At 34.3% G+C, this 21,434-nt stretch overlaps 3 protein-coding genes across 4 annotated transcripts in view; 2 read left to right on the top strand and 1 right to left on the bottom strand.

Annotated features, from left to right (window-relative positions):
• Window positions 1-37: 37 nt before the first annotated feature.
• LOC101739420 (sin3 histone deacetylase corepressor complex component SDS3) lies at window positions 38-10,397 on the bottom strand. Of its 2 annotated transcripts, none has more exons than XM_004930295.4 (7): window positions 9,050-10,397; window positions 6,935-6,998; window positions 6,278-6,415; window positions 5,716-5,893; window positions 4,743-4,962; window positions 3,367-3,527; window positions 38-3,008 (listed from the first exon to the last, which is right to left on the bottom strand). In XM_004930295.4, exons 1-7 carry the CDS (start codon window positions 9,213-9,215, stop codon window positions 2,916-2,918), a joined length of 1,020 nt encoding a protein of 339 aa, XP_004930352.1. In that variant the 5' UTR covers window positions 9,216-10,397; the 3' UTR covers window positions 38-2,915. The 2 variants fall into 2 exon arrangements, with proteins under 2 accessions (XP_004930352.1, XP_004930353.1); XM_004930296.5 differs by having other exon boundaries at window positions 6,935-6,992; window positions 9,050-9,430.
• Window positions 10,398-10,672: 275 nt separating this feature from the next.
• Window positions 10,673-21,434, top strand: part of LOC101735808 (SH3 domain-binding protein 5 homolog) — a 28,564-nt gene continuing 17,802 nt past the window's right edge. Inside the window, exons 1-2 of the mRNA XM_004930435.5 lie at window positions 10,673-11,024; window positions 15,999-16,061. Of these exons, the coding sequence (XP_004930492.1) occupies window positions 10,956-11,024; window positions 15,999-16,061 (132 nt within the window). The 5' untranslated portion in view covers window positions 10,673-10,955. The remainder of the gene's footprint in view (window positions 11,025-15,998; window positions 16,062-21,434) is intronic.
• LOC110384706 (F-BAR domain only protein 2) lies at window positions 11,024-15,690 on the top strand. The gene has a single exon (XM_021350808.3). It carries the CDS (start codon window positions 11,084-11,086, stop codon window positions 13,757-13,759), a length of 2,676 nt encoding a protein of 891 aa, XP_021206483.3. The 5' UTR covers window positions 11,024-11,083; the 3' UTR covers window positions 13,760-15,690.

Here is a 21,434-nt window from a genome sequence, read left to right as displayed (position 1 = left end):
TGGGGGCAGTCCGCGGCCACAATTAAAACAAAAACGCTTTCATAGAATTCATATAATTAAAGATCTCTGTTCAATATCATATACATTTGTAAAAACTCTTTTATATTTACACATATCTCGTTCTAATGCGCGACATAGTGCGATCACAATATAAAAAATCTAAATAAAAGAAAATAAAATAAAAAAATAACTTCATCCACACACCTTGATCTTTTCACTACACATATACATATAATCATTTACAAATTATTTACAATTAAAATACTGTAATTGAGATGTATGTGTTAATAAATGTTACAAATACACTTTATATTTGATATAGTATTTATTCATTTGCAAGTATCAAAATAGTATAAAAAGTACATTAGAGATATATAAAAAAAAATTACACCGCCCAGTCAAATATAGCTTGGTTTTCACATCTACCTAGTTCTTGAAAAATATACTGAGATATTTAAATAGTTTTCACGATCCAAGAGGATTTGTGAGAAAATCAAATACCTGTGAAAGTAATCACAGAATTGACCTACTGAGCACTAATTGTAATGATTTAAAAAAGAAACATTAATCACTTTTTACTAAAACCTTTAAGAGTAAATTTATTACAAAATTCATTGAAAATCATGGAAGTCTCCGCTATCAACTAGTTTCGGTTTTAGAAATTGAATATCGCTTAAAGAATATCAGTAAAGTCAGAACTCCGTAAAAATAATGAAGAAGAAAGTTGTACAATTAGTCTCGGAAAACACACTGGCAATTAAACTCTTTTATAGTTAATAAAATTTAATACCAATACCAATGTGGGCTGTTGCCAATGGCACATATATGTATGCATGTTGTGTGGCGATTGCCATCATACAACACAAGATATTTGACAGATGTCTAAATCTCGCTTACGACATCTTCAATATAAGCTTGCATAATTATATACAAGTCCCGAACAACATTCGTACCGTCGGCCTGCCGAGCAATATCACCCGCTCAATGGAAGATTTTCCCTTTGTCGTATACAGTAGATTGGGGGGAATAGAGACTAGAGTTAGAATAGGGACAAATCTGGGATGTCACAATACTCTTGTTGAGTTGTTAGATTTAACTTTGTTGAACTGAAAATTACTTTTATTTAGTGTTTAAAAATATTAAATAGTTTAATTTAGTCATCAAAGTTTTGCAACTCATTAAAGATATTAAAAAGTTAATTACCTAAAGTTACCTACCTAACAACTAAATAGTGCCCAGCCCTATCGAAAAGCTCTATTGTCCTCATACGTAACCTGATTCTCCCCAAAGCCAAGGTGATTCGGTTCAAGCTAGTTTTTTTTTAGTTTTTGTGTATATCTTGTATTGAACTATGTATAATAACGCATCGTATATAAAAATTTAAGCCTCTGGAACCATTATGATCTCAGTTTTATTACTAGATCTCAAAAAAAAACTATAAAAATGTCGAACTTAAAAAGTGTCCCGATTCTCCCCATTTTACGGTACCCCCCCAATGTAATTTGGAAGACTTCGGGTTTTGAAGACACAGTTCTGTCATCGTCCGAACTTTACTGCTGCTCTTTTACTTTCTACAATCATGTGTGGCACTATGCAAAAGTTCATTTTACAAGTTGCTTATAATACACTTAATTTTTTTAGGTGTATTGCACAACAAAAAAACGAATAAGTAACTACACTGTACATTACATTAGAAAATAATTATACTAAAACATCATTTTATAATATTTTGTTACTTGCAATTATTCTCTTATATACATACATACATTTAAGACTCTTAATATAATTTTGTTGATTTAATGTACAACGGAATTCCCGTTACTTACTTGGATAACCAAATTCGTATTTTATTTAATGAATCGGTTTTTTTTTCAGTCATATTGTAACTACACTATTTGTTTGGCCTGTCGCCATCCCTAAATGGGAGGTATAGAGTTACATATATAATTAAAATAAATAATAAAAGTTGGATTTTTATAAGTCAAATGCATTGTGAAAAAGCATTACATATTTAAAAAAAAAAACATTCTGCATTTTCACTTCGTCAAAACACATTTTAGATATAAAAACCCTGTTAAACGTTATAAGTAATTGTTAAAGTAGTTGAGATTAATTTAATATGTTTAGATCAGAAATTTAATCATATTAATAAAAAAAAACATTCTGTTAATTAAAAAAACACTTTCACAGTTCAATACAGGCATAGCAGTAATCATGATTACAGAACATATGAGGTACTCGAAACATTAAAATTGGAAAATATTTTTTTTTTAGTAATATTTAAGTATTCTCCAAACAATGATTCTGGCTTTCATAACGGTATTTATAAACGAACCGATTTTAAGGGTAATTTCAATCTTGAAAATAGAATTTGTCGATCTGCTAAGTTCATTTAGAAATAAGAGTAAAAACTTTCAATAGATAACTTTTAATTTATGCATCTAAGCTATAGAATTATAATATATTTCATTAAATTAATATGTTTTTTCAAGAAAATACTTAGGAACTACTTTTAGCGGTAGGCAGCGGCTTGGCTTTGCCCCTGGCATTGCTGAAGTCCATGGGCGACGGTAACCACTCACCATCAGGCGGGCCGTATGCTCGTCTGCCTACAAAGGCAATAAAAAAAATGCTGAACCAAAATTAAAGATACCAGCATATAATAAATTCAACACTTTTATACAAATATGTGATCCTCGTAAGCATATTATAATTACATTTCTGACCAAAACAAACTTTACAATCCATTGTCACGACAAGATATAAAACTATAATACAATCATATATACAAATATCTAGCGTTTGTCCTAGTGTCCGCACACACAAACACACCCGTAACACTGCACGCAGCTTGTATCACAGCGCGTAACGCGTAACGTGTAACGTGTAACGCGTAACGCGTAACACCGCAACGATTACGACGCTCGTCGTTTTAACGTCACTTTACCGCGCGCTAACTGCGATATGTATATCCTTATTCGTTCCACATTCGTCTTCTTTACCCATATCTGAAAAACAGACATGAATTATGAATAAATTCTTACTATTTTTTTAAGGGATTTTGTGACCTTGTAACTGAGACCTTTAAGTCATATCTTATTTTAATTTATATTCTTATTTTTATGAAAAATGATAATATGGAGTGAAATTAAATAAAATGAAATGAGATGATATGGGACGAAATATAATCTTGTTGTTGAGTTGCAGAGACCAAACTGCCACTCAAGGATTCAAGAAGAAAATTGAAGTCTAGTTGTGATATAGAACTCAAAGATTTCTTATATCATCGTCAATATTTTCAACAGTTTTCGCAGGTTCAAGAAAAAAAAAACTAAAAATGTTTTTTCAGTAACTGAAAATACATACCGCCTCATCTGTAATGGCGTGGATGTGTCCGGGGAACTTTGGAAGGTCCCGCCCCTCGACGTAGACACTTTGCCCGCGGTGGTACCAGCGCCTCTCGTACAACAGCTTGCCGTCTTCCACACGAGTGTCGCAGGTCTCGCTCTCCCGAATAGGGGAGTCGCCTGAGTACAAAATCCACATATTGACTGATATTGATGATTCCATTTGTTTTTTTTTTAAATATTTATCGACGCTTGAAAGGCAAACGTGACTAAGCGACAATGCGTGAACTTTACAGTAGACTAATTTAATGTTGAAATACCTGAAAAAAATTCTATTTTAACGAATCTAGCTGTAGGATTGAAATGATTTTAATAGACCTAGAAATATATATTTTTTTGCGCATCGAATATGGTTATTGCCTATCATTTATGTACAAAGCAGTTATTGTCGCTTAGTCACGTTTGACTTTCAAGCGTCGATATGGTCTGGGAGCCATGAATTCATTTCGTTCAAGCCGTACATTATTGTGGAAAACGGAACATTTGGAGTGAAAGGGATGAATGTAGAAGGAAGAAAGGGACGGAAGGGAGATGGTCAAGATGGCAATCGGGCATAGTAAGAGTGTGAACGATTACGACATGTTATCCTAATAAATTTTGTTACTTTTCAAAAAAACTGCTTTTTACTTTGAGCAAATACCACATTACTAATGAACTTATTAAGCCACACACCCTTCAAGATATTGCTATACAGGGTGTCCCAAAAGGTAACAATAAACTGGCATTGGAGGAAAGGCCTCGTATGATGAGCCAGTAAATAAAAATCACCTTACTACACACAGCAGTACTTGAGTACTAATATACGGAGCGAATTTTCGACATTATGACTAGAATTCTTAATTATTTGTAGGTTTTAATGCCGTATTGTCCTGGCTAGAAGCCAAACTAGTTGTTGCCAAATCAAACAGTTCATTGATTTTAATGAAGAACTGACTGATATTATGATGCGCCTATACAACAAAATCCCACAAGATGTTCAGAACCTACATATACATAGGTTTAAGAAAACTATTCAAGAACATCTGTGCAATAAAGCTTACTATAAAGTCAATGATTATCTAGAAGATTGCACAAAGTGAGAATTAGTTGCTCGCTCCGGCATTTCAATATTGCAATAATTGTTACATTATAATACTCATTGTAAAAATGAATATAAAAAAAAAATGTAATATTAAAAAAAAAAAGTAATGCCTGCCGAGTTTCTTGAAAATTCTTCTCAGGGCGGAGGCTAGTTTTTGTGAATTGGCGGTAGTTCTTTTTGACGTTCAACAAGTATGTACTTTCATTTATGTTGAATAATTTTTTTTTTATTTGATTTGATTAGTGTGAGCTTACATGTACTGCCAGAGTTGAGATGTTTCCTGGGCTGCGCGGTGTTGTGCTGCACGGGATGCCTGGGCGGGGTGGTCCGCTGTATGGCGCGGAGGTCGGCCTCGATGTCGCGCTCGTCCAGCTGGAACGTGAGCGTGGTGGCCAGCGGCTTGCGGCGCTTCTCCGGCGCCGGGGCCGGCTCGTTGGCTCGCCTCCGCAATATTCTCTTCATTACTGGTTTCACCTAGAAAATAATAAAGTAGATTACCCCTATAACAACTATATTTATGTGATGTGAGGAAAAGAGTGATGTTTATTGACGTGTGATGTTATATATGAGCAATTTACCATCAATGAATGGTCGTTTTATTCTTTATACATCTGTGATGTATCCGCAGACTGACAGATAACCTGATGCAAATGACTGACATCCGTCCAATAACAGTTACTACATTGATTCAGAACCAAAATTTTTGTTCCAGTTGTAGTATGCAAGCCATTTTGGGGCATTATAGATACTTGTGTGCCAGTAGATTTGGATAGTGAATCCTCTTTTATATTTGGTACAAAAAAGTTGCGTTTCACTGACTGTAGATATACAGAGTTGATATAATTCCTTATTATTGATGAACCAAATATCAATCAAGAGGTATTTCAATATTAGTTTTAAAAAATTCTGCAGAATATTAACATGTTAATAATGCAGTCTAAGCACTCGTCAGGACTGTCTTGAAAACCAGAAGCTTATTTTTTATAGAGAGCTTTGAGTTAGCTACTCTTATTTTAATATGAGCTTTCTAAGTTTAAGTAAGTCTGTAATCTCATTTAGATATACTGAAGTACTAAAGTTACTTATCTGCATCTAAAAATAATATTTTATTACAACACACCTAGATTTCATATAGTCTTCAAACTATATTTAATCTCGGTGATTACAATACAAGATTTGTATTGGCTTGTTCGTTTCCTTACATAAATTGATAGAAAATTAAGTTACCTCCATTGAATCACCATTCAATTCCATGCTGTGTCGTTCACTCTCAATCAGTTTCCTCTTGTCTTCAAAATCAGTGAGCAAGTTCTCGCGTAACTCAACCTTCTTCTCTTCAAATTCTTTAGCTGCAGCTTTTTTTTCGGCGACATACTCCCTGTCTACCACTTCATACATGTGATCTCTGGAAAAGGTTACTTATATAATTATCAATAACAAATTTTTATTTACATTATAATGATTTAAATTGTTATTTTTTCCTTTTTTCGGGTGTCCACTGCTACAGTTGTAAATCCTATGTAGCCAGACATAACTAAACATACTGACTCGGCTCTGACTTCACAGAACATAATCTTCATGGTACAAATATCAAGTTGAATTTTAAAGTTAAAGCCTTTCTAAAGTGTCATTAGAACTTATGTACAACCAAATAAAGCGTACTTTACTTTTTAAATCGTACCTACCACTTCGCACTCCAAATTTCAGGCTCTGACCCTAATTATAATGTATGTGTAGTACCACACACTTTACTTTTTTTGATACACAATTACAATAGAGGTATACTTACTTGTATATTCTGTTCAATCGTAACCTCTCTTGTAACTGATGTTCTAACCTCTTCACCCGACGCAAGAACTCAGGATGGAGGCTGTCTTCCAATTGCTGCAGTTGCTTCTTGAAATTTGCAAGTTTATCTTGATATATTCTGCAATAATAATTTAGTTTTAAATTATAAAAGGCAAAAAGTACTATGACAGATTGATAGATAGTATTTGTTTTTTTTAACATTGCAGTTAATTGACTCATTCCCACAGGACCTCAATTACTTATAATGTTGAAGCATTTTTTAAATTAGTCCTATCACACAATGGAGTTCAGTTGCATCATATTGCAAACCCAATATTTTGTTTTCATTAGATGGTTATACATTACAATACATATCAAACTGCTTTCTTCTTTGAATTCTATTATTTTTGAGCACCAGAATTCTGAACCTCAAATGTTTCTTTTAAGTATCTTTGATTTTTCTGTGATATTTCATCAGTGCATAAACTATCTTTGTGCAGAAAGACATTTGGGCTCTGTTCCTGTTATGTTTAGATAATAATGGACTAATAGGCAAACATACATACTTATGCTTTTAGCCTCATTCTAAATTCATTTACAGAACATCTTACATGATTAAGGAAGCTTATTTCAAAAGAATTATTATTATTTTACATACTGTTCTTTAACTTCCAGAGGTTCATTGTTGTTCGGTAGTTCTGCCTCGCTTGCCTCTTCTGTATCTGAAAAAGTTTACATTGCAACACTTTTTCTATAATGTAATAACATATTTTTATTTAAAATAGCTTCATTATATTTTGAAACCTAGTGTAATAACAAAGAAAAAAGTATTTTCAAGCAATGTATCATATATAATATCAAAATATTCCTAGTTGTGTTTCACAGAAACAACTCAAGAATAGAAGCATAATTTTATTCAGTATGGTTATACTAGAGAAAAAAAAGTATACTTATTCATCTATTATTTCAAATAATTTTGCTTATTAAGGATTAACTTTTTGCATTAGTGTGGCATTGAATTTGTTTTGTTTTTGTGCTAAACTATATCTATTGCATATTAACAAAACAATCAGCTAGGCATATTTGGGTACCGTAAAATGGGGCGATTAGGGACAAATTCCAACTTTATGAGCAATTTTAAGGTAGTTGTTGATGTATATAATGCTATATCAGGATCAAAATGATTGAGTCTTGGGGGCATCTTTGTTGTCTAATTTAAAATTATGCAAGTAGTATTCCAGTTTAAGCAAAAAATGCAAAAATAGGTGTAATCCCTATTTACCCGAAAATTGCGGTTAATTGGGACGAAATGAGAAATTTGCTAGGGTTGGCACTACTTTTATTTTTATATATAGTTTTAATTAATTTATTTATTTAGTTGCATCAACAAAGTGATCATCAATAAAAAAAATTGAAAAACTGACAAAAGTACATGGCAGACATCACCTCAATTATAGGTGCAATCGACAGTGCAGTAACAACAAAATATATATATATTAAATATATATTTATACATATATAGTGGGCTTTCTTAGAAACGGTTTATATTTCTCCGTTCTTGGTAAGTACTTAGGGGCTGATATTTCTATCTGGGTTAAGAGATTAGGTGTGTCGGTTATTCCATGGATTAATCAGATGAATACCCCCACTCTGAACAAATATTAAATATTTTATTATGTATTACTTAGACATTTTTGTCCACCTTGAGATTTCATTGATCTTGTTACATGTCTCTTCAAAATCGACTTAGTTATATTAAATTGCTTATCTATTTCAACTAAAGACTTATTCCCAATTTCGCTTTGATAAACCAGATTTTTACCAACAAATTTAAAAAATATTGTTATAACTACATAGACAACCCTACAAACCTGTACCTATTTATACTTAGCTCGTTTCCATTTCACGTATTCTCATCCCAATTGACCCCTTTTTCGTTGTTATTTGTACCTAAGACGTCCCCAATATCCCCAAAAACAACAAATTTTTACATGTATTTTTATTTAATCAAATACATTAAAACCAATAACAACTGAGACTTACCTTTAATATATATGCTGGTTCAAACACTAAATAACATTTATAAATCATAGTAGTCTTCTATTATTAGCAAATAAATAAAAGAGAGCAAAGTTTCTAGCACTAAAATAATTACCACCACAGGAAGTTAATTTGAAACGCGATTTTTTATAAGTTAGCAGCTATTATCATGCATATTCAGAGTTGTTTTGTGAACTTTCAACATTCTACTGTTAAACTACAAAAAAATGGAAGATTTTTCAACGAATATAAAACTTATATTGAGCGTCGAAAGATTTTCCCAGTTTTTTCCCGATTCGCCTTTCAATCCCTAATCGCCCCATTTTACCGGTACATGTAAAGTTAGTAAAATTGTGTACATTTTTTTTATTTTTTTTTAAATTTGTACCCACGTAGAAGAATCATCGAAAGGTAACCACCAGTTTATAGGATTACTCTTTATGTGTTACTAAGTGAGAAGTTTTTTTTTTAAATATAATAGGTAATTAAATATAATGTTATAATGTATATTAAATGGTGAAAGTATTTAAATTACGTCATCAAGAAGGCTGTCCGAGAAATAGGCGGGAACATTCACTGAGTCGCAAACATGAAAGCAAATAACCTTGTTTTGATTACGTAACCTCTGTTTACATGTCAAATTTGAAAAGATATTGAGGTTATAGTTATTTTTTGTGGAATAATGTACAAATTAAGCGTTATAGATGCTGGTAAATTAACATCGTAAACAAACCTTCGTCGCTGTCTAACACTGGTGCAGGAGGTGGGACGGTTTCTTCTCGGTCTCTGAAGTCGTCTAAATCGTCGTACCCATCGTCTTCAAAATCGTATTCATCCCCCGGGCCGGAATATGGTGATCCTTGGTAAGACATAGTCGAGGCGACGCGTAACAGTTGCATACAGATTGAATGCAATCACCGCTTCACAAATAAATTTATGCGCTCTTGTAACGTCGAGCTAGACACGGGCACCAAATGGCTGAAGCCAGTTGTGTCACTCATATAAAGAATTCGGCATAAAAACTTCTTAAAAGAAACGAAACTGGAACAAGTTCTGATTAAAGCAGAAAGATGTTTTACTTTTACGTCAAAGTGGACTAAAACTAAAAAGTAATTTAACCGACTTATTTGTATAACATTTAGTCATTTCAAAAAGTCAATTTTGTTAGATAGTCATATACAATTGTTACTTAGTGTAAGTGAAAGGTCCGATTTTTTTTTGATCATTCGTGTCTTTGTAATTTAGATTCTTTATATGGGGTTCCATAAACAATTATGCTAAAATTACACAATTTCAACCAAAGACAATGCTCTACTCGATTTGTTCAATGAGAAAGCAAAGGAAATATCGTCTATTTCATAAAAAATTAAATAGAACGAATTGTGAAAATGCAAATTCAACTGCTGATTTATTATCACTCGCTACCAATGACCACCGATTCATCAAATTGCGATAGATAGGCTCAATTATAACCATGTCAACGATTTCTCCAGTGTGGGCTTGGCCAGTCACTTTCAAACAGCTTCTGTGGGACGTTTTTCTTCGTTGTTTCTTGTCGTGATATTTCAATAAGAAGAGCGTTCTGCAATTCTATCTTCTCCCCGCAAAATTTTGGCTGTACATTAAAATGGCTGCCGTGCAGATCACATTGGCTGCAATTTCCTACATCGCTCAATTCGTGGCGGGTTGTAGGAGATAGATTAGGTAAATGGTTTAATTAAATGTCACCCCGATAACTGCTTTGCGGCAAAAATAGATAAAGTGTATTAGTACTTACCAGAGCGGGCTTACAATGCGTCCTAGTATCAATAATCACCCATATTACGTGTGTTAATTATTCGATAAGGAAGCCAGTTCACCCATGGCTACGTGCAGTACGTTTTCCATTGGAAAAATTTGAATCTGCCTACAGGATTTTAACATCCGTACGGATGTTTCAATCGATTAAAATATGCCGGGCGTTTTATCCTTTATATCATGTCTACAAATCATTCTACGCTTATTTTGGTATTTATTTCAAGAAATAAGAAATAAATATGATTTAGTTAAAATGGTTGATATCTGCCAATAAGATAATACTGAGTACATACCTTTGATAATTTTTAATTTTGACAAAATATCTTCATTATTCAATTGGCAATTTATATTTTTTTTATCAAAGGATGTTGTCAAGTTACGTTAAAATGCTTTTCATTAAATTTATTAGATCCTGTAAACTTTTGGAGCCTTGGTATATTGTTCGTGCATTCTTTTACAATATCAGTATTGAAGAGGGAAGCAGCTACTTAACGGACGGTGGCATGACATTTAAAACTTAACCAAGTACCTACCTACCTGGGCAGAAATCGAAAAAAATGTATGAGATTGTCTATTGTTGTGATACGACGTCACGGTGGAGGACGTCATCTTGCACAAGAAAATTATTTTATTATTTATTTTGTTACAAAGCACGTAACATTACCCGACTTACCCGTTATCTTGTGTTTTTTTTTATTTTAAACCATTTCTTAAATTTTGTTGTGAATTTAAATTTCAATAACTAGTTTGTCATGTTGAAAGTGTTTGAAGGTGACGCTTCACGCTATTGTGCGGTGATGTAATTTAAACGATTAGGTGGCTTCGCAGTCATAGGCAGTGCAATGGAGGAATCCTCTTTCACGATCCCAGCCGATGACAACGGCGATACTGAGCTCGACCCTAGGATCCAGGTCAGTGCGTGACAATATAATGTTCTGAGTTGTAACGGTAGCATCTCGCAACTGCAAACATGAGTGTTAACTTTGTAGATTATTTCGCCAACGAGCATAATGGATATGATATATTATATCAAAACATGAAATACGGACTTATAGCAAGTAAAGAGCTCTCCGAATATCTAAGGGAAAGGTCCAATATTGAGGAGACTAATTCAAAATCATTAGCTAAACTAGCAAAACAAGCGAACGGTAACTGCGCACAGGGTACATTCGCGCCCTTCTGGAGCGTTCTCAAATGCTCAGCTGAGAAACTATCTAATTTACATCAGCACATGTTCCAGAAGGTGGGTGAATTGGTCAAAGATGTGGCGAGATATGCTGATGAATTACATAAAAAACATAAGGCTGTCAAAGACTCTGAATCTAGTACTTTAGAAGTAGTATTACTGATACAAAATACTAAACAGGCACTTCAGAAAGCAAAAGATGTCTATACTACAAAATCTGCTGAATTTGAAAAACTCCGAAAGGATAATGCATCTGCTAAAGACCTCGAAAAGGCTGAGGTTAAATTGAAGAAATTACATGAAGACTATTGGCAGCTTGCTGAAAAGTATAATCTTGTAAAACAAGATTTTGAAAAGAAAATGTCTCAAACATGTAAGCACTTTCAAGATGTGGAGGAGGCACACTTAAAACAAATGAAACAGTTTGTTAATGTTTATGCTGATATAATTCAAAACAATCACGATATGATGGGACAGGTGCATCGGGACTTTAAGCACCAGTGTCTAGAGTTGACTGTTGAAAAACTATTAGAACAGTTCTTGATAGAAAAATATACTTCCATAGAAAAAGCAGTTCTCGTTGAGCTGCCCCCAACTTTACCAAAACCCGGTTCAGCTAACAACTCTATATCAGAAGCCGATCAGATATCTACAGTCTCTAATGGCTCTCACAAACCTACGCAGCCAGGAAAAGCTCCCAAAAAAGAGCCATCTTTTGCTACTAAAACATCAAGGAGGACTACTTCACTCCTTAATTTATTCACTCCCAATTTCCAAAGCAAAGATGAACCCACTATCAACATTGAAGGTGCTGCACCATGCTCTGCCCCTTCCAGCCCAAGTGGAACTCCAGCTATTCCGGTAGCTCCAGATAAAGAGGACAACATGGGTCGAACCACCTTGCGGGAGTCCAAATGGTTCTTACGTAGCAAAAGAACTAAGCCAAAACAAAAAAAATCTAAAAAGAAAAAGGATGATAACTCTATGAACTCAACAGCTGACAAGTCTGATTTTGAGGAAAAACAAGAGGAAACACCAATTAAGGAGGATCTGATAAATTCACCTGAAGTAGATGAGGAGGGTTTTTGTATAAGACCAAAAGAAGAGAAAGGCAGTGTATACTCTTCTAGTGATTCTGACTCTGAAGAGGAAAGGGAGCAGAAAATTCATGTTGAGATTAAACCTATAACCAATGGTAGTGCTCCAATGTCTGCTAGTGTAGATGAGCTCAGAGCTACCGTAGAAAATATCTCCTTGTACAAAATTGGCACAACACGTCGGGGTTCTAATGTGAATACAAGCAAAGCAAGCAATGACCTAGTTGGCCTGGACTTCTTCCCGAGCCCAACTGTCAGTAATCCCACATCACCTCAAGCTAATGTGTCTAATCCTTATGCACCTTTACAAGGAAATCAGTCACATGTGTTTGAGAGTCCCACACCCATTTCTAATACTGAAGTTGGTGATTTATTCTCAGAAGTAGGTGAAATGAGTCAATCCAATATTCGAACATCCACCCCAACAATATCTACTATTTCTCTCCCACGTCCACCATCAAGAAGGTCTGATGGAGAATTTCGAACTGCAGGTTCTACAGGCTCCCGTGGTCCTTCCCCACTTACAATCGGCATGGCGGATACTATACCGTTGGCAGTTGCGTTCCATGAAATAATTCATTCATATTTCCGTGGTACAGAAGAATCAAAATGTCAAGTAAAGATGTCTGGAGACATGATGCTTTCTTTCCCCACTGGTATTGTTGGTGTGCTTGCTAACAATCCAAACCCTGCAAAACTTTGTTTTAGACTAAAAAACATACATAGATTAGAAACAGTACTTCCAAATAAACAGTTGGTTACCATCAATCAATCAACATCTACACGTGATACCACTGTTGTAGATTTCAATATGCCTGCTTTGACCTCATTATTGAAGCGACAGTCAGAAAAAAATCCCACCGCACAGTACTTCAATGTAGATATATTAAAATATCAGATAAGACCAAAAACTGGAGCATCCTCATGTCCATTTCAGCTGGTTTCTTATTGGAAATGTGAGAAGGACCACACAGATCTGAAAGTAGATTATAAGTACAATATGCATGCAATGAGTCCTCCATCACCACTTTTGAATGTGTCTGTGTGTGTTCCTGTGAATGGCTCTGTTAAAAATGTAATTGCAATGCCTAAAAACATTTGGAATGAAGAAACTGAACAAGCGTTATGGCGTTTTACCGAGTTGTCGCAACATTCAGAGGACCGTGGCGTAGGATCGCTGCGGGCGCGCTTCGAGCTGAACAAGGGACCCTCTAGCAAGGCCACTCTCTCATCTCAGTTTAATTGCGAAGGCGCCACCCTCTCTGGGATAGAGTTTGAACTGATTGGTGGTGGGTACCGCTTGTCGCTCGTGAAACGTCGCTTCGTGTCTGGGAAATATATTTGTGATAGCGAAATGAACTAATTGGTCCAATTTCGACATGAGCGTGTGCTTTTGTATATGTAATTCTCGTTGTCATATATCCACGTGTGTATGAGTTATGTAGATCTTTAATTTAAAGAACTTTGGTTTTTGGTACCTTATAGGACTTGTTTCCTGTCCAAAATGAGTTACATACGTATCATAAAATGAAATATGTCAATTTTTCGATGTAAAATAATTAATTTGTAAAGTCAATGTTGTATTACTTGTATGTGTGTGAGAATGACATGTTACATTGGAGCAGGTACTACCAAATTATCAAATAGCGATTGTGCCATTGTATAAAATATACCTATTAAAAGCAAAGTTTACACTATGTATTAATTTATTGTTTCTTGCACATGAAATGTCCATGTCCATCCATGAAAAATTTTTAATCTGAAATTTTATCATTCAATTCAAATTTACATCAACTAAATTAGCAGATTCACAAATGCAGAACAGTTTGCTTCCAGATTTTGCTTAAAAATAGCTAGAATGTAGATAGCCATTCTAGCAATTGTTAAACAGTGATAATTTTAAAACAAACCCCAAAAGGTGACAGCTTTAAAGCATTAACTTAAGCCAATATTAACAATATAAAATATTTAAAGTATATAATAGTTTTCCTTAAATATAAAATTTTAATGTAATACTTACTATTTTTATGAGCATAAATTTATTTGATACCCTTAAATATTTATTCACTCACTCATTATTATTGATTAATTAATTATTATTGTACTGTATAATGTTATTTACATATAGTCTAATAATGTACTTTATTTATGGTCTATTGTTTCAATAATTCAAAGGCCACAAATTTTATAAGTCAATTTTTCTAATAAGGATTTGAAGTTATGATTAAACATAGTACAACATGTTTTTGGTTGATAATTGTAATTTTTGTTAATAATATATATTCTTTAAATGGAATAGTTTCTTTTTTTTAGATTTGAGTAATTTTAACTGATGTTTTTTGACTGTAAAACTTCAAAATATTTACTCATTTTATGATTCACTGAATCTCTTTTTTTTATTTTTATATCATCAGACAGTCACATAATGTGATTATATACTGCATTTAATGTTTTTTTTTTTTGTTTTGTTTCACAATACATTTGTTTTTGTAATCTTCACTTCTCATGCAAATTATCATGATAACTCATGTTAAAGATTACTCTCGTGTCTTGTTATACCGACAGTAATTCACATTTCGTTTAAAATTGTGTTGCTTATTACTATGTACAACAGTTCCCACGTAGAAATTTTGGTTTGAAAAAAAAAACAAAGAAAGCAATAAAAATAATATTTGTTATCTTTGTATAGAGAAAAACAGAGATAATAAAGTCAGTTGTAATTAGTGCGTGACAAAAAAAATCAAAACAAAAATCTCCAAAGGATTTTGTTTTAAACTGGCTTCCGACAGTAATGCTATGATTATTTCTTCTACTTTACGATCACTTTTGCATAGCCAATCGTAAATCAACAGCCAACTCTAGTACCTTAAATAAAGTAAATCATTCCATTTTTTTTTCTTAATTAATCTCTTTAAACTATTTAATTTAAGTATTATTTAGTTTGGTTACACTTTTTTTTTATTTATGATTTTTAATGTTTAACATGTACCACTTCTTAAAAGATCTTCACATAAAATTCTTATGAAAAATGTAATTATTACACTCGAGAAAAAAAAAACCTTATGAACGACAGACTATTATTCTAAATAATAATAATAATAATAATAATTATAATGTTATGAGATTCAATAGCAAAAATTGTATAATGAAATTTAATTGTAAAAAAAGCTAATTTCGAGACGCATGAAAAATTATTTTTGTATCGATAAATTTATGGCATGTATCATTAACTATAAAATGTAATAACTTGTACCTATGTTTCGTAATTGGAATAAAAAGTTATGAAAATGTAAATTTTAGAAGTTTTTTTTTTCATAATTATCTTTTAGTCAATATAAAAACGGAAGAACGAAGTAAGTAAAATCTTTTAACTTATTGCTTCGTCAATATGTTAGGGACAGGAAACGATCCTAATAAGGTACTCTTAGATAAAATTATCGATTTTATGTTATCGACAGTTAGATAAAGATTTTCTTGTGCGCTGATATTTTAGTATGTTACGGATGTTTCCCGTCTCTACATGTAGTTTGCTGTTGCCGTACGTTTGGGAATACAATGTTCGTGTTCCGTGCGATTGTCTAAAGTTGTTTACGAATTTTCAGGTCGAACTCGAGAAGTTGAACGCCGCCACCGACGAAATTAACAAACTCGAACTGGAGCTCGATGTGAGTGTGTGTCACGTTATTTTATAGTCTTTTTTTTTTTTATTGCTTAGATGAGTGGACGAGCTCACAGCCCACCTGGTTTTAAGTGGTTACTGGAGCCCATAGACATCTACAACGTAAATGCGCCACCCACCTTGAGATATAAGTTCTAAGGTCTCAATTATAGTTACAACGGCTGCCCCACCCTTCAAACCGAAACGCATTACTGCTTCACGGCATCCTAATACAACACATACGCCATAGATTCAGTAGTTAATAATTAGCTGACGTAAAGAGCCGTCAAAACCTATTCACGTAATTGGAGCACAATTATCTCTATTAGCACATACGTTTACCACTCACATAGGTACCTACAACTCATCGTTATATTATGTATTTGTTGTATGATAATTGTGTAATGGTCTGAGGCATGGTAGTAGTACCTACCATTTAGGGATACTGGCAATACTTTTTTTATATTTCCTTATACTTTTCCGTGGCAACACCGTGCTTTAAGCCTTAATTAAAGAAATAAAGGTCTACCAGCCTTAAGCTACTCTTAAGCTAGAACTGTCTAGATTTAGCAGTGTACGACAAAGTCCGTAAATTCAGACTTGGATCAGTGGTAGTAATTATAAAATGTACATGTAAACATTTTCGGTATTAATGAGGAAATAAATGCGCATTAGTTCCGACGAACGTAATAACGTCAATGGATATCAAAATGGAAATGAAACGAAACGCCGTATATCGCAGAGAACTCGAAATAACTATGAATTTTAATAAATCGTGAAAATAATTTAATTTCAAAAACAATCATGCTAATTTCTCTTAACGCTCTTTTAAGGTATTTAATTATAAACACGAATGACAGTAAAACAAGTTGTTATGCTCATGTTGGAAGTCGAAAATAGCCTTTTATTAGCTTTAATGCATCCACTTTGGCACGATCTAGTGTACGTGATAATATTAACCCTTTCAACTCGAGAGGTGAGTCTTGCTTACCACATTATGTAATACCTAAACACGAGAGATGATTCTCTGCCCATAGACACAGCCTACTGCGTTTCTCGCCGGATCTTCTCAGTGGGTCGCGATTCCGATCCGGAGGTTCTGCGAAGCACTGCTCTTGCTAGGGCTAGTGTTAGCAAATTCTCTCAGCTTAGGCCCGTGAGCTCACCTACCCGTCCAGGCGTAGCTGAAATAGCCTCATATGCTACCAGCGAATAGGTAGGAAAAAGAAAAGATGATTCTCGCTCACCACTGTGTTTGATGGGAAAATTCGATGTGCCATGTAAACTATTTATGTTAGTTTATATTAATACGTAAAGCAAAAACTTTGTACCCCTTTTTACGAAAATTGCGCGGACGGAGGAGTATGAAATTTCCCACACTTATCGAGAATATAGAGAAGGAGTGCAGAATGCTAATATTTCTTTAAAATTATGCATTAATAACACATGAAATCAATAAAAAAATCATTACACACACTACCATGTGCTTGAAACACACACATACATAAGTACTCATTGTTTATTGTCAAACCTATGTTCTTAAAGTCTGTGATCAAATTGAGAATAGATTAATAATGTTTCTCTTTAATATGATTTGTCTATAGTGTGGTCTTGGCGAAATCTATGAATTAAGAAGTATATAGTCTTTGACAATATTGCCTTAATAATGTCCAAACTTATAAATTCAATTAATTTTAGTCGAATTTCAACTACTGCGGGACCACTAGTGTTAGTTTATTTAATGATGAAGATGTCAATTCTTGTTTGTGTTCTTGATGTCGGTTCGTATCGTTTTTTTTGTCGTTTGTAATTAAATCATGCGGAGAGCGATACTCACCTGTCGAGTGCAAAGGGATAATGTTAGCGTCGATTCTGAGCATTACTGACAATAAGATCCGATATACCTACGTTCTGTGGCAGTCTAAAACCACGGATTCCATATTATCAATATGAACTATATACCACTGATAAAATGTCTAACTATTATTATAGGGCAATAGTCTTATTTATCTGTCGTAATTCGTCTGAAACGTTTCAGATAACAATTCTTCCCGGACTTATCTATTTCGATAAATGTTTTATCTTATTTCGTTATCATTGTTACTCTTTACTGATTTCCCTATTTATTCTTAAATTTTTACGTAAATTATTTGTCTACCGTTTTGCAAAGGTCATATAAATGGAGGCCACATTTAAATTGAGAGGGGCGCGTGGCGAAACGTAATGTATTGTTATTCCTCATTATCTGAACAGCTAAAAAAATCCAGTAATCACTACATAGTATAAAACAAAGTCGCTTTCTCTGTCCCTTTATCTGTCTGTCCCTATGTATGCTTAAATCTTTAAAACTACGCAACGGATTTTTATGCGGTTTTTTTGAAAAGATAGAGTGATTGAAGAGGAAGGTTTATATGTATAATAACATCCATTACATAGTGGAGAAATCAATAATAAATTAGTTTCCGAAGCGAAGCGAGGGCGGGTCGCTAGTTGAAATATAAGACAAATTCGAATCGATACTCAGGTATATTAACATCTATAATACGATCCATCCGCGATTCTAAGGTTCAAATACACATCTATACATATAAATAAAATTGGAGTGTCTGTTTGTAATATTGAAATACAGTCAAAACCGTTTACTTAGTTTAGTGTAGGGTCTTTTCTAATTCTTAGAAACAAAACACATGCATGCAGTAGAGTCAAAGCCCGCTTCTTCATATCTCTTCAGTTAGTTTGTACTTATCTATACACAAGACGCACCAAAACTTTGTAGAGTTATTCGTGAAACTTTCAAAATGTCGCAAAGAAAAAGAAAACAAATTAATAATGAAGAAAAATCGCGTATTATGTAAATATATTTTACCAATAATTCCCTATCGATTTATTTGTACTTGCACGATACACATTAAACATCACCGGTTGTTACGACTATCGGTTTTTACGACTGAATATGAGCAGTCCCTTCGATGTCGTTATAACAGATTTTGACTGTAACCGCTTTTTACTACATGTATATGAATATATGTACGGTACATACACCAAAATAAGGTTTTTTACATTTTTTGTCTGTCTGTCTGTTTGTTCCAGCTAATCTCTGGAACGGCGGGACCGATTTTGACGAAACTTTCACTGATAGGTAGCTGATGATATAAAGAGTAACCTAGGCTTACTTTTAGACTAGCTTCGCCCCGCAGCGTCACCCGCGGTACGATAATAACAATCAACAACAATAACAATAAACAATCTTTTATCATAAGTCATCGCAAACTCCGAAAAACTCTGCTCTCATTTGTCATTCATCATGAATACAGACGTTATTTGTGGCCATACAATATTACATTTACCAGTAAAGAAAAACACGGAGGCTTGACTGACACAAAGCGAACAATAGTCTGTGAACTGCTGAGTTATACCGGTTGCGTAACAAACAAGATGAAAGGCATTCCAGTTATGTGTGTTCCACATGTTCACGGCTCAACTGTAGGTACCTAGTACCGTATTAAGAAAGGCTTCTTCGTGTAACTCGTTGACTGGCCTTTTGTCGTTTGAGAAACCTTAGAAAATACGTTATTAGGAGTACCTACTTTACTAAAACGCTTTGGCTGGTCCTATCCGTCACTGTTTCGTATATAATTTCTATAGTTTTTTTGCTCGGTCTTAAATATAATTAAATTTTTAATCATACTCTTAGTTTTTTTTTATTGCCCTTGTAGGCAGACGAGCATACGGCCCACCTGATGGTGAGTGGTTACCGTCGCCCATGGACTCCAGCAATGCCAGGGGCAGAGCCAAGCCGCTGCCTACCGCTTAATACTCTCCACAAGCCTCCTTTAAAGAAGGATATGTCATAGTTGCAATTAGATAGCTTAAAAACGAAATTAATTATTGATTTTATTATTATAACGGTTTATGAAAATTACGTTTCTGCGAATTCTTTTTTAGATCACCATTTTTATTGGTCTGTGTATCATATCGGGCCAATATTTCCACTTTGAGACAAGTACAAGATGGTAGAACTGGTTTTCTGGCTTTCAATTAAGAAGGAATAGGTCTTTCGCTGCAGAAATAAGCAGTATGGCCATGAAGCATGTCCTGCCATAATAGGAAGCTAACAGTAGTTTCTTAAAATTAACGTTGACATGCTATTTTTATTTTTTATTTATTTATTGTTAACATAGAAGTAGAAACAACATAATTATTTGTATCTGAGTAATTTGTATCAGCATATATTTATATTATACGCTTGTAGTAAAACGATATCCAAACTGATTTTCTTTTTATTTTTTATTGCTTAGATGGGTGGACGATCTCACAGCCAACCTGGTGTTAGGTAGCAGCTTGGCTCTGCCGCTAGCATTGCTGAAGTCCATGGGCGACGGTAACCACTCACCATCAGGTGGATCGGGTGGATCGTATGCTCGTCTGCCTACAAGGGCAATAAAAAAAAAGTGGTTACTATAGCCCATAGACATCTACAACGTAAACGCGCCACCCACAAAAGGTTGGGTACCGTTAACCGATCTGCCTTAGTGTGAGCAGTTCACATACACACTGCATATCCATAATTATTTATGAGGCATTTCCTCTAATATCACCGCGCTGAATATAAATCGTTCTCGTGTGCATTCGGAGGGGTCTAAAGCGCGGTGTGAGGTTACAGCGCGCTCCTCGTCTCCGATAGATTAGGTCAATTGCAGTAGCCCCAGTTTAACAACAAAGACCGTCGCGCTGTTTGTTTATTGAAACAAATTGAACGGCTATCAAGGCGAACGACCATTTTGAACTTTGAACTTTTTAATTATCGTAAGAGGATATATTCGTTGCGTATGTCACTGATTTAGATCGGCGCTTGTGATTTTTCGTGTCGATTAATGTTTCGAGAAACTGTGTCGCAACCGTCAGACACAACAGCGTAAAATATCTCATTAAGCTATCGATTAATTTAACACTACGTAAGTTCAAAATAAAATTGCCAACAAATATACGCGGTATTTGGTTTTTTTTTTATTGCCTTTGTGGGCAGACGAGCATACGGCCCACCTGATGGTAAGTGGTCACCGTCGCTCATGGACGTCAGCAATGCCAGGGGCAGAGCCAAGCCGCTGCCTACCATAAAGTACTCTTCGCATGCCTCGTTTGAAGAAGGACATGTCATAGCGCTCGGAAAACCCTGTGTTAGATATTTTGTTCATCAATATGTCAAGCGAAGTAACAATTTTACTCAAAAAACAATTCGGAATACTCATTTCAAGAATGACACATGTTGGGAAATGCTTAGGATAGGATTAGTTTAAGAACTTAAGCCTTAGAGCGCGAACCGTCGATAGATCGACTCTCTATTAATGCGTATAAAGCGCGGGGCATCAAAATACCGATT

The sequence above is a fragment of the Bombyx mori genome, chromosome 10 (assembly GCF_030269925.1).
Source record: "Bombyx mori chromosome 10, ASM3026992v2".
NCBI classification, from domain to species: domain Eukaryota; kingdom Metazoa; phylum Arthropoda; class Insecta; order Lepidoptera; family Bombycidae; genus Bombyx; species Bombyx mori.
The sequence above is the reverse complement of the archived record's forward strand: the minus strand, read 5'-3'. Positions and strand labels throughout refer to the sequence as shown.

Bases quoted from the DNA above. Each gene is read 5' to 3' on its own strand.
- LOC101739420 (XM_004930295.4), bottom strand. From the start codon at position 9,215: ATGCAACTGTTACGCGTCGCCTCGACTATGTCTTACCAAGGATCACCA. The intron at 5,894-6,277 runs GTAAGTATACCT...AACCTTTTCCAG, and splicing joins CGATTGAACAGAATATACAA to AGATCACATGTATGAAGTGG. The intron at 3,009-3,366 runs GTATGTATTTTC...TCTGTTTTTCAG, and splicing joins ACGCCATTACAGATGAGGCG to ATATGGGTAAAGAAGACGAA.
- LOC110384706 (XM_021350808.3), top strand. From the start codon at position 11,084: ATGAGTGTTAACTTTGTAGATTATTTCGCCAACGAGCATAATGGATAT.